This window comes from Balaenoptera physalus (assembly GCF_965194825.1).
Source record: "Balaenoptera physalus genome assembly, chromosome: 13".
Lineage (NCBI taxonomy): Eukaryota > Metazoa > Chordata > Mammalia > Artiodactyla > Balaenopteridae > Balaenoptera > Balaenoptera physalus.
In genome coordinates, this window is record NC_138892.1 from 54,593,302 (window position 1) to 54,606,156 (window position 12,855).

The 12,855-nt window shown below is 35.6% G+C and overlaps 1 protein-coding gene across 5 annotated transcripts in view; it reads right to left on the bottom strand.

Moving 5' to 3' along the window:
• The window catches only part of MON2 (MON2 homolog, regulator of endosome-to-Golgi trafficking), a 204,650-nt gene that overhangs the window by 127,321 nt on the left and 64,474 nt on the right, over positions 1–12,855 (bottom strand). For all 5 annotated transcript variants that reach the window (XM_082422679.1, XM_082422677.1, XM_082422678.1 and 2 more), the window contains exons 20-23: positions 9,958–10,059; positions 8,715–8,825; positions 7,050–7,225; positions 5,058–5,220 (exon numbers count right to left, since the gene is read on the bottom strand). In XM_082422679.1, coding sequence (XP_082278805.1) covers positions 5,058–5,220; positions 7,050–7,225; positions 8,715–8,825; positions 9,958–10,059 — 552 coding nt within the window. The remainder of the gene's footprint in view (positions 1–5,057; positions 5,221–7,049; positions 7,226–8,714; positions 8,826–9,957; positions 10,060–12,855) is intronic.

Sequence of the window (12,855 nt, forward strand, 5' to 3'; positions counted from 1 at the left end):
AGGATCTCATTCAGATTTGATGGAGAAATGAAAACCTTTACAGATAAGCAAAAGCTAAGAGAATTCAGCACCACCAAACCAGCTCTGCAGCAAATGCTACAGAAACTTCTCTAAGTGGGAAACACAAGAGAAGAAAAGAACCTACAAAAACAACCCAAAACAATTAAGAAAATGGTAATAGGAACATACATATCGATAATTACCTTAAATGTGAATGGATTAAATGCTCCAACCAAAAGACACAGGCTCGCTGAATGGATACAAAAACAAGACCCGTATATATGCTGTTGACAAGAGACCCCCTTCAGACCTAGGGACACATACAGACTGAAAGTGAGGGGATGGAAAAAGATATTCCATGCAAATGGAAATCAAAAGAAAGCTGGAGTAGCAACTCTCATATCAGACAAAATAGACTTTAAAATAAAGACTATTACAAAGAAGGACACTACATAATGATCAAGGGATCAATCCAAGAAGATATAACAATTGTAAATATTTATGCACCTAACACAGGAGCACCTCAATACATAATGCAAATGCTAACAGCCATAAAAGGGGAAATCGACAGTAACACAATCATACTAGGGGACTTTAACACCCCACTTTCACCAGTGAAGAGATCATCCAAAATGAAAATAAATAAGGAAACACAAGCTTTAAATGACACATTTAACAAGATGGACTTAATTGATATTTATAGGACATTCCATCCAAAACCAACAGAATACACTTTCGTCTCAAGTGCTCATGGAACATTCTCCAGGAAAGATCATATCTTGGGTCAAAATTCAAGCCTTGGTAAATTTACGAAAATTGAAATCATATCAAGTATCTTTTCCGATCACAATGCTATGAGACTAGATATCAATTACAGGAAAAAATCTGTAAAAAATACAAACACATGGAGGCTAAACAATACACTACTAAATAACCAAGAGATCACTGAAGAAATCAAAGAGGAAATCAAAAAATACTAACAAACAAATGACAATGAAAACACGATGACCCAAAACCTATGGGATGCAGCAAAAGCAGTTCTAAGAGGGAAGTTTATAGCAATACAATCCTTCCTCAAGAAACAAGAAACAACTCAAATAAACAACCTAACCTTACACCCAAAGCAATTAGAGAAAGAAGAACAAAAAAACCCCACAGTTAGCAGAAGGGAATCATAAAGATCAAATCAGAAATAACTGAAAAAGAAATAAAGGAAGCAATAGCAAAGATCAATATAGCTAAAATCTGATTCTTTGAGAAGATAAACAAAATTGATAAACCATTAGCCAGACTCATCAAGAAAAAGCGGGAGGGATTTCCCTGGTGGTCCAGTGGGTAGGACTCCATGTTCCCAATGCAGGGGGCCCCGGTTCGATCCCTGGTCGGGGAACTAGATCCCACATGCCACAACTCAAAAAAAAAAAGATCCCGCATGCAGTAACTAAGACTCAACACAGCCAAATAAATAAATAAATAAATATTTTAAAAAAAAAAAGAAAAAGAGGGAGAAGACTCAAATCAATAGAATTAGAAATGAAAAAGGAGAAGTAACAACTGACACTGCAGAAATACAAAGGATCATGAGAGATTACTACAAGCAACTATATGCCAATAAAATGGACAGCCTGGAAGAAATGGACACATTCTTAGAAAAGCACAACCTTCCGAGACTGAACCAGGAAGAAATAGACAATATAAACAGACCAATCACAAGCACTGAAATTGAGACTGTGATTAAAAATCTGCCAACAAACAAGAGCCCAGGATGAGATGGCTTCACAGGTGAAATCTATCATTTAGAAAAGAGCTAACACCGATCCTTCTCAAACTCTTCCAAAAAATTGCAGAGGAAGGAACACTCCCAAACTCATTCTACGAGGCCACCATCACCCTGATACCAAAACCAGACAGAGATACTACAAAAAAAGAAAATTACAGACCACTATCACTGATGACTACAGATGCAAAAATCCTCCACAAAATACTAGCAAACATAATCCAACAACACATTAAAAGGATCATACACCATGATCAAGTGGGATTTATCCCAGGGATGCAAGGATTCTTCAATATATGCAAATCAACCAATGTGATACCATATTGTGATACCACAAAGTGAAGAATAAAAACCATATGATCATGTCAATAGATGCAGAAAAAGCTTCTGACAAAACTCAACACCCATTTATGATAAAAACTCTCCAGAAAGTGGGCATAGAGGGAACCTACCTCAACATAATAAAGGCCATATATGACAAACCCACAGCAAACATCATTCTCAATGGTGAAAAACTGAAAGCCTTTCCTCTAAGGTCAGGAACAAGACAAGGATGTCCACTCTTGCCACTATTATTCAACATAGTTTTGGAAGTCCTAATCACAGCAATCAGAGAAGAAAAAGAAATAAAAGGAATACAAATTTGAAAAGAAGTAAAACTGTCACTGTTTGCAGATGACATGATACTATACACAGATAATCCTAAAGATGCCATCAGGAAACTACTAGAGCTAATCAATGAATTCGGTAAAGTAGCAGGATACAAAATTAATGCACAGAAATCTCTTGTATTCCTATACACTAACAACGAAAGATCAGAAAGAGAAATTAAGAAAACAATCCCATTCACCATTGCAACAAAAAGAATAAAATATCTAGGAATAAACCTACCTAAGGAAGTAAAGACCTGTACTCAGAAAACTGTAAGATACTGATGAAAGAAATCAAAGATGACACAAACAGATGGAGAGATACACCATGTTCTTGGATTGGAAGAATCAATATTGTGAAAATGACTATACTACCCAAAGCAACCTACAGATTCAATGCAATCCCTATCAAATTACCTGTGGCAATTTTTACAGAACTAGAACAAAAAATCTTAAAATTTGTATGGAGGCACAAAAGACCCCGAATAGCCAAAGCAATCTTGAGGGAAAAAAACGGACCTGGAGCAATCAGACTCCCTGACTTCAGGCTATACTACAAAGCTACAGTAATCAAGATAATTTGGTACTGGCACAAAGACAGAAATATAGTTCAATGGAACAGGATAGAAAGCCCAGTGATAAACCCATGCACCTATGGTCAAATAATCTATGACAAAGGAGGCAAGGATATACAATGGAGAAAAGACAGTCTCTTCAATAAGTGGTGCTAGGAAAACTGGACAGCTACATGTAAAAGAATGAAATTAGAACCCTCCCTAACACCATACACAAAAATAAACTCAAAATGGATTAGAAACCTAAATGTAAGACCGGACACTATAAAACTCTGAGAGGAAAACATAGGAAGAACACTCTGACATAAATCAGAGCAAGATCTTTTTTGACCCACCTCCTAGAGTAATGGAAATAAAAACAAAAATAAACAAATGGGACCTAATGAAACTTAAAAGCTTTTGCACAGCAAAGGAAACCATAAACAAGACGAAAAGACAACCCTCAGAATGGGAGAAAATATTTGCAAACGAATCAACGGACAAAGAATTAATCTCCAAAATATATAAACAGTTCATGCAGTTCAATATTTAAAAAACAAACAACCCAATCCAAAAATGGGCAGAAGACCTAAATAGACATTTCTACAAAGAAGACATACAGATGGCCAAGAGGCACAGGAAAAGCTGCTCGGACTTCACTGGTGGCGCAGTTGTTAAGAATCCGCTTGCCAATGCAGGGGACAGGGGTTTGAGCCCTGGTCCAGGAAGATCTCACATGCCGCAAAGCAACTAAGCCCGCGAGCCACAACTACTGAGCCTGCATGCCACAACTATTGAAGCTCACGTGCCTAGAGCCCATGCTCCGTAACAAGAGAAGCCACCACAATGAGAAGCCCGCACACTGCAACAAAGAGTAGCCCCTGCTCTCTGCAACTAGAGAAAGCCCGCGCGCAGCAACGAAGACCCAATGCAGCCATAAATGAATAAATAAATAAATTTAGAAATAAAAAAAAATAAGATGCATTGAGACTTAAAAAAAAAAAAAAAGCTGCTCAACATCACTAATTATTAGAGAAATACAAATCAAAACTACAATGAGGTATCACCTCACACCGGTTGGAATGGGCATCATCAGAAAACCTACAAACAACAAATGCTGGGGAGGGTGTGGAGAAAAGGGAACCCTCTTGCACTGTTGGTGGGAATGTAAATTGATACAGCCACTATGGAGAACAGTATGGAGGTTCCTTAAAAAACTAAAAATACAATTATCATATGACCCAGCAATCCCACTACTGGGCATATACCCAGAGAAAACCATAATTCAAAAAGACACAGGCACCCCAATGTTCATTGCAGCACTATTTACAATAGCCAGGTCATGGAAGCAACCTAAATGCCCATCGACAGATGAATGGATAAAGAAGATGTGATACATGTACACAATGGAATATTACTCAGCCATAAAAAGGAACGAAATTGGGTCATTTGTTCAGACGTGGATGGACCTAGAGACTGTGATACAGAGTGAAGTAAGTCAGAAAGAGAAAAACAAATATCGTATATTAACACATATATGTGGAATCTAGAAAAAGGGTACAGATGAACCGGTTTGCAAGGCAGAAATAGAGACACAGATGTAGAGAACAAATGTATGGACACCAAGTGGGGGAAAGGGGGTAGTGGTGGTGGTGGTGGGATGAATTGGGAGATCAGGATTGACATATATACACTAATATGTATAAAATAGATAATAAGAACCTGCTGTATAAAAAAATAAATAATATTAAATTTAAAAAGAAATCAATTACTGTTCACAGCAGAGTCAACTGAATATTTCTCTTGTATGTACAATTATGTTTACTAAATCCTCCCATAACAAACCTTACAAAAGCCAAATTTCAGCTCAATATATCAAAATTATTCCAAATACTCTGCTTTTAAATAATTATTTCTTAAATGATATTATTTAACCCTTCATACAAGGTATTAGTTTGGTACTTAAAAGTCATTTAAATGACTCTTATAGAGTCAAAAGCATAGCATTAGCTTGGCATTCACTCTCAATTGCAAGCAGTGATTTCTAGATTATGTAAGGAAGGCAATGATACTTACCAATAAACCTATTGAAGTTAAACTAATATTAAGTTCTTGGTTATGAAGTCCAAAGCTACCTGCAACATCTACAACTATCTGCAGGCAAGTGCAAGGCATTGTTGGTAGAAAATCTGTCACAACCAACTGAAGACACTGGAATGCAGTTCGTATCAAGGATTCTCTGAAAATACAGAAGAAAAGAAATTTATACTCATGTATTTAACAGAAATGCAAGGAAAAATACATACCTTACAATAATCCGAAGTAAAATTTTATTTTAAAATTCGAACAAGAAAATCTTCTCTAACATAGATCATAGAGTACTTCAACATTTACATAAATGTAAAAAAAGATATGCTTACTTAAAAATAATTAACAAATAAAAATAAAGAAAGTAGCGCACAGGAATAAGAAATAAAAGCAGTAAACTAAAAAAAAAGAAACTCTGTACTAATGCCATATTATTTCTATCTTGCATCAACTAGTCAAACAAAACATAGACATTGAATGAAAAAGGGAAATTGGATACAGCTACTTTCTCACCACTGTACCCTCAATATCTAGCATGGTGCCTAGCACAGGAGAATACACACAATTCACTCACTGAATGAAAATGAGTTCCTTATTCTTTTATATCTATACGATATTTTATTTAAAATTCTACATCTAGTCTGTAAAAGTAAAGAGTAATTTTGTATTTCAAATGAAGACAATAAGAAGTATATGGTTTTGGAGAAAAATTCTGGTGGTGAAAAAAAATAATAAAAACATTAAAATAGCTAACACATTGAGCATTTACTATATCGTGTATTTTCTAAGTATTTTACATGTATTAATTAATTTCATCCTTACAACACACTCTATTTTATAACTGTTCGGATGATCTAGGCTTTGGCTGATATCTTTCCACTTTAATCATCTCGTATTTTATAGTATATAAGGAAATCTGTTATTACAAATAAATAAGAAAAATTAATTTTCCACAGGAGTCTCAAGCATTTCAATCATGTAAAACTCCTAAACTAGTCATCAAAACAAGATGAGTCCTGCCACAGAATTACAGACAAATATATCCAAATGTTTGCTAAATCTCGCCACTGCAAGGTACTACGTTAAATTAAACAAGTCCATACATTTCCTCCAATTGTGCTCTTCCTTCTGTATTCCCTATTTAGTTAATAATACCACCACCCACTAAGCTGCCTAAGTCACAAATCTTGGAGTCATCCCTGATTCTGTTTGCTATTTCTGCCTTCACCCCAACAGTCAATCTATTAAGTAGCTCAAATCTGTCTCCTCCTATTTCTAGAGAGTGCTGCAGGATTTCCCATTTACCCCTCCATGCTACTGACATAATGAGGTATCTCAAACACATAACAAATCACATCATTCCTCTGCTTAAAATCCTAAAATTCCTCCCAAATGTACTGAGGATAAGTCCAAATAATTTATAAAGGCATATAAGGTCCTTTATAGTTTTGACTCTGCCCCACTCCACAGGCATATACCCCTCCCACTGGAGTTCTATTCTTTTGCAGCATAACAAACTACTCTGTTACTAGGACCCTAGGCCTTGTTCCTTTTCCACAGGTTTCTACTTTCAGAGCAGGAACTATTTATCCATGTAATCAGACTAACTAGCAAGTATAGTATATGTAGAGGGGTCAAACACTAAATGCTCATTTACATCTTACCAAATTGTTTACCAAAAGGAAACTCAACCTTTGGATGTGTTTCAAAGTTTGTTAGATTGATGCATTTTTCTTATTGTTAAGTAAGAACCTTGTATTCATGTATAAATGGCAAAGAAACAGCAATTTTTCCATCCTTCCAAAACAAATGTGAGCCCTAAGAATTCCCTATAGCCACTTGAAGGTAGGGTAAGAAAAACTATTCTAGATCTTAAACTTAAGCAGGAAGGGCATACATAAAAAATTAACCATCATCCCAAGATTTTAGGAGGGATTCCCTTTCCCTATCACTTTTTGGATGTTAATTTTAAACACTTACCCTTGATCATTTCTGATTGCTCCCATAACTCCAAGCACTAATGGCCATCCAGGCCCAAGACTGTCTCCCTGACTCTGCAGAATCTGCAACACACATTCTAATTGCTTGAGTCGGATATCTGGATGGTTAACACTGGACATCTCCTTTAATGGGTTCAGTAAAAGCAACTGCAGCCTCTGAAAAGGACGCAAGAAGCTAATTAGAAAGAGAAGTCCCAGAACATGGAAAGGCTCTGCTATTGCCTTTCAAGTTTAAATTCACCTCCACTCAGACTGCAATGGTAAAGAGAATTTTTTTAGTAAAATAAACATTGAAAAAGATTTCTCTAACAGTAATCATTAGGATTATTTTGGCATCTATGTCTTTTTTTTTAATAAGAGAAAATAAAAATCAATCTTCAAGATGCTACAGTTCAGGATAAATAGGGAGTGATCTTATGTTAAAAGGTATTAATTATAGACCCATATATAAATGAATCTCACTAAAGGAAATATATCTATATATACCTAGCTCTATTTGGAGAGAAGAAAACCATTCCCAATTTCTAAAATTACCTTTCATTTACTCTATTAATGCATACCCCATGTATTGAAATTTAAAAGTCTCAGTACTCCTAAAAATGAACAAGTACAGTAGACAAAGATGACATAAAACCACAAAATGTTTTTACTGTTGCAAAGTGAAAAAAACACTTTGTTCTATTCTTTTCAGCATTTGAAAGCACTTGCTTCATTTTTAATTTTTTTCTTTCCAAGGATTCATTTGGTTCACTGACTGAACAAACATTTATTAAGCTCTCACCATGTGCCAGGTATTAAGCTGGATGCTGAGGATATATACACAAACAGGGCTTTTGTTACAAAAAAACTTAAATTGTAGTAGGAAAAAAATATGAAATCACTAAAATGAAAGCTCTATAAAAATGATCTTCTCTGTCCTGTTCATCATTCTATTCCCAGGCAGCTAAAATACTGCCTGGCATAGCATGCACTCAATTATTATTTGTTGAGGAAATTTGTAGACTGTAACTACATACAATACAGTAAGATAATAGGGCAATGGGAATGGCTATTAAATGCCTCATTCCTACTCAATCTTCAAATAATAAAACTTTGGTGTACTTTTTAGAAACTGTATAAGATACATGTGAATGATTACGGGAGTCAGGACAAAGGATTCATGACAAAAGTAAACTCTGAAAGTATAAAATAACCTTTAAAAGTATTTAAAAATAAAAATCTATTTTATTGTGCTTTCCTCTTCTGCCACTTGTTTCTCCCAATGTAAGGGTAATGAGTGGGAAAAACAAAAATAGAGACAGGTAAGGACCAAAGGAAAAGAGGCTAATAAAGTATGGCCCCAAAATGAAGCCTTGGCACTTCATGAAGAGGGAAACTTCTAGACTGGGAGACCAATTCTAGGTAATTTATTAACTTAGTTCAGTGTTATTAACAAGAAAAGTTTTTAATACAGATAATCCTAAAACTCTAGACATATCAACCTTCTGTAAGAGATCCATGGCCAACAAATAAAATAGAATATTAAGCAATAAGATACACTTTTAGACTATCATCTATTTGATAAATTAAGAAAAGTTACACATGGGAGAGGATGATCTTACATTAAGTACTTTTAAAAAAGAGATAAGTTTTTTTTTTTTTTTACCTGGTTTTGTGAAAGTGGAGGATCATGGTTAAATGTTAATCCTGCTTTAATAAGTGAAGTTAAAGCTTCTGCTCCCCATTCTCTCATTCGAGAGTTTGGATGCTGGCACACCTAAGGGTACACATGTAGAAAAAAAATTAATATTTAATTTGTATACTGAAGCTATGCATCACACATCAGTTTGAGAAAAGAAAAATTAAAACATCACATTTTCTATTCTTTCATATTTAAAAAAAACTTTTTTTAATTTAAAAAAATTATATCAAATGTGCATCAATAAAGGTTGAAGAATATACGAAAATATCCAAAAGCTTACCTTCTGAATAAGAGGCAAGAGGAAGCAATAGAGAGACAGAAGATAAAAAATGAAACTAAACAAGTCACAGAAAAGAAAGGATTTCATAAAGGTAAATGATGTCATCAGAATAAACAAAAGCAGCAGATACTCAGGTTCCTAATCAGGTCTATCTTCATAATCAAACACTGAGCTAAAATTTGAAAAAACTTTTTTACCATTTGATGAGAATACCATAATGAAGAAATCTGCATATATTCTTTAAAAGCTCATAAAAGTAATCCCAATAAAATGGAGAGAAAAAAAGAAAAGACAAGCACATTTTTTTCCTATTAAGAATAATACCTTTCTCAGATTACTAAAATAATGTGAAACAATCACAGCAACCTAAACCTGAACTGCACATAAACATGTATTCCATAGAAGCAGCTGTTATTAAGAAGCAGCTAATTCTTCAGATTCACCCCAGTCTGAATACAAGAGAATAGAAATCCAAATAAAATTCCCTGGCACTATCTATAATTAGTGATACCAAATAGATTTTTTTTCCCTTTGTAGAAGAGCCACCTCATAATCACAGGAAAGGCTGTAAAGGAGCAGTGTTTAGTACGAAGTCTCAGTGCTAACTGCCTTGAAGTTTCAGAACTAGATGAAGGTGAGGGGATCAAAAGATTATATAATAAAAGAAAGGGGTCCCAAGCTATCAGCTGAAGGAGACTTCAGAGATTTCATTGATATATCATCCACTTTCAGCCAAAAAAGTCAACCTATTCCTTCACCAAAACGATTACTATAAAACTTTAGTCCCTGATAAAATATACAGACAGAAGTACAAGGAAAAAAATGTTAATGCTGATTTTTCTTATGGTTACCCACAATTATTAATTCACTGTGTATGTCTTTATCCTAAACAAAAAGTAAATATAATAATTAAGAAAAAGAGGTTACCTCAAGTAGATGGCCAGTTAGAGGTCTCCATAGAATTTCTATTCGGTGCATGTTAACTAGACCAGTTTCTAACAATTTGGCAACAGCAAAAAGAGATGGTTCCTAGAGAGAAAACATAATACATTTTTATATTATAAGGAGAACCTGAGTATTTCACTTGTAAATGACACTGAGAATACTGTGAAGAGCATGACTATAATTAATATATGATTAATTCGCAGTAAATAGAACAAAACCTCAGTTATCATAAGACAAGCCTTTCTGCCCACCCTCAAGTAACCAGAATAGCTCCTAATTGGAAAATTTGGTTGGGAAGAGAATGCTTTAGTGGGGAAAGAGTGAAAATTCAAAAATTATACCAGACACACAGAATGGCTAGTCTTCTGACCAGAAGGAAAGAATTTGCCTGTGGACTGAATTGTGACTCCCACCCCCAAACTTCATAGGCTGTAACTCTAACCCCCAGTCTGATGGTATATGGAGATAGGGTCTATATAGAGGTAATTCAGGTTAAATGAGATCATAAGGGTGGGGCCCCAACACGATAAGATTAATGTCCTTATAAGAAGAAACACCAAAGAGCCTGTGAGCTCAGGCACACTCCTTTTCCCTCTTCTTCCCCCTTTTCCCTCTCCCTTTCCCTCTCTCCCTGCCATGTGAGGGCACAGTGAGAAGGCAGCCATCTTTCAATCCAGGAAGAGCGTCCACACCAGAGCTGATCATGCTGGCAACCTGATTTTGGACTTCCAGCTTCCAGAACTATGAGAAAATTAATTTCTATAGTTTAAGTTATCCAGTCTACAGTATTTTGTTATGGCAGGCTAAGCTGACTGATACATATTCTTATTAGTGAAGTCTTCAAATGCTCAGGGTTTGTGTGTTAATATCAGGAAATATGAAAAAAAAAAACCAAAAAACAGAAAGGAGGCAACAGAGATCAGGGGAAAGAAGCATGACGTCAAGAAGAGGCAGAGATAAGCGCTGTCAGTTTAGACACTAACAGAAAAGTTGCAGACAGAAGACAAACCCCGTTCCTTAGTCGCTGGCATTTCAACAACAGAAAGGGAGTCAGTGTACCTCATAAATGGCTAAATTAGAGTACCTGGTCCATGTGTTATAAGAACAGTTTCAGTAAAAAGATCAAAGGGCAACTATCTCTAACCCAATATTAATAGAGGTAGTAAAATATACTTAAATGCAAACTAAGCTGACTAAAACCATGAGAATTTTTTGATGAGTGGCTGTGGTACTTCAAAAGGAGACAATGCATTAGAAAAAACAAAAGGCAACTGAAATTTTAAAAGCAAATTAAGAGGATAATAGTTTTACAATTTTTAAGGAAAAAGATTTCGTAATTACTCTATACTCAACATTTTTACAGGGCTGATAAAAATCTCTTATGGAAATGAGTGATATTATCTTTCTTTCCTAGTAAAAGCCGTTGAACCAAGTACCCTGGGGTCTAAGACAAATATAGTCAGGTTGACCCTTCCTGCATGTGCTAATGCTGTAGGTACTCTAAAAATTTTTGTGGTAGAAAAATTCACCATTCTAGAGACAATATGATACAGTAGTTAAGACTGATGTCTATGAACTTTTAACATGTCCGTACTACCACTTAATAGCTATGTAACCTTGAGTAATTTTTTTTATTGAGGTATAACTGATTTATGATATTAGTTTCAGGTATACAACATAGTGATTCAAAATTTTTATAGATTATATTCCATTTATAGTTACTACAAAATATTGGCTATATTCCCTGTGCCATACAATATAACCTTGTTGCTTATTTATTTTATACGTAACAGTTTGTACCTCTTAATTCCCTTACCCTATTTGCCCCTTCCTCCTTTCCTCTCCTCACTGGTAACTACTAGTTTGCTTTTTTTTTTATTATATTCACTAGTTTTGGGGGGGAGGTTTGTTTTGTTTTGTGTTTTTTTTTGATTCCACATATAGGTGATAACATACAGTATTTGTCTTTCTCTGTCTGACATATTTCACTAAGCATAATACCTTCCAAGTCCATCCATGTTGTTGCAAATTTCATGCTTTTTTAAGGCTACTAATTTTTTTTAATCTATGAAATGGAGATAATAATATACAGAAATGACCTCACGTTAGAAAGTGCCTGGCACATAATAAGTCCTCATAAATGCTGCCTAGTATTACCTCCTCCTTTTCCTCCTTCTTCTTATTCTAATGAGGATACACAGAGGAATCACGTAGCATTTAAAAGAATGTATATGTCCAGACCTCATACCCAAAGATTCTTATATTCATGAAGCCTAGAAAGTGGCCCTGACTTGTGCATTTTAAAAAAATGCCATACCTGACTTTGATGCACACAAAACTTAGAGCCACAAGTGAAGTGGTTAAGAATGGAGCTCTGGGGCTTCCCTGGTGGTACAGTGGTTAAGAATCCGCCTGCCAATGCAGGGGACACGGGTTCGAGCCCTGGTCCGGGAAGATCACACATGCCGCCGAGCAACTAAGCCCGTGCGCCACAACTACTGAGCCTGCGCTCTAGAGCCCACGAGCCACAACTACTGAGCCTGCACTCTAGAGCCTGTGAGCCAGAACTACTGAGCCTGTGCGCAACAACTACTGAGGCCCGCGCGCCTAGAGCCCGTGCTCCACAACAAGAGAAGCCATCGCAGTGAGGAGTCTGCTCACTGCAACGAAGAGTAGGCCCCGCTCTCCGCAACTAGAGAAAAAGCCTGTGTGCAGCAACGAAGGCCCAATGCAGCCAAAAATAAAATAAAGAAAATAAATAAATTAAAAAAAAAAAAAAAAGAATGGAGCTCTGGAATGAGACATATGTGGGTTCAAATCCAAGTTCTACCAATTACTAAATAGGTGACCCCTAGGCAGGTTATTTAAGCTAGTTTTATA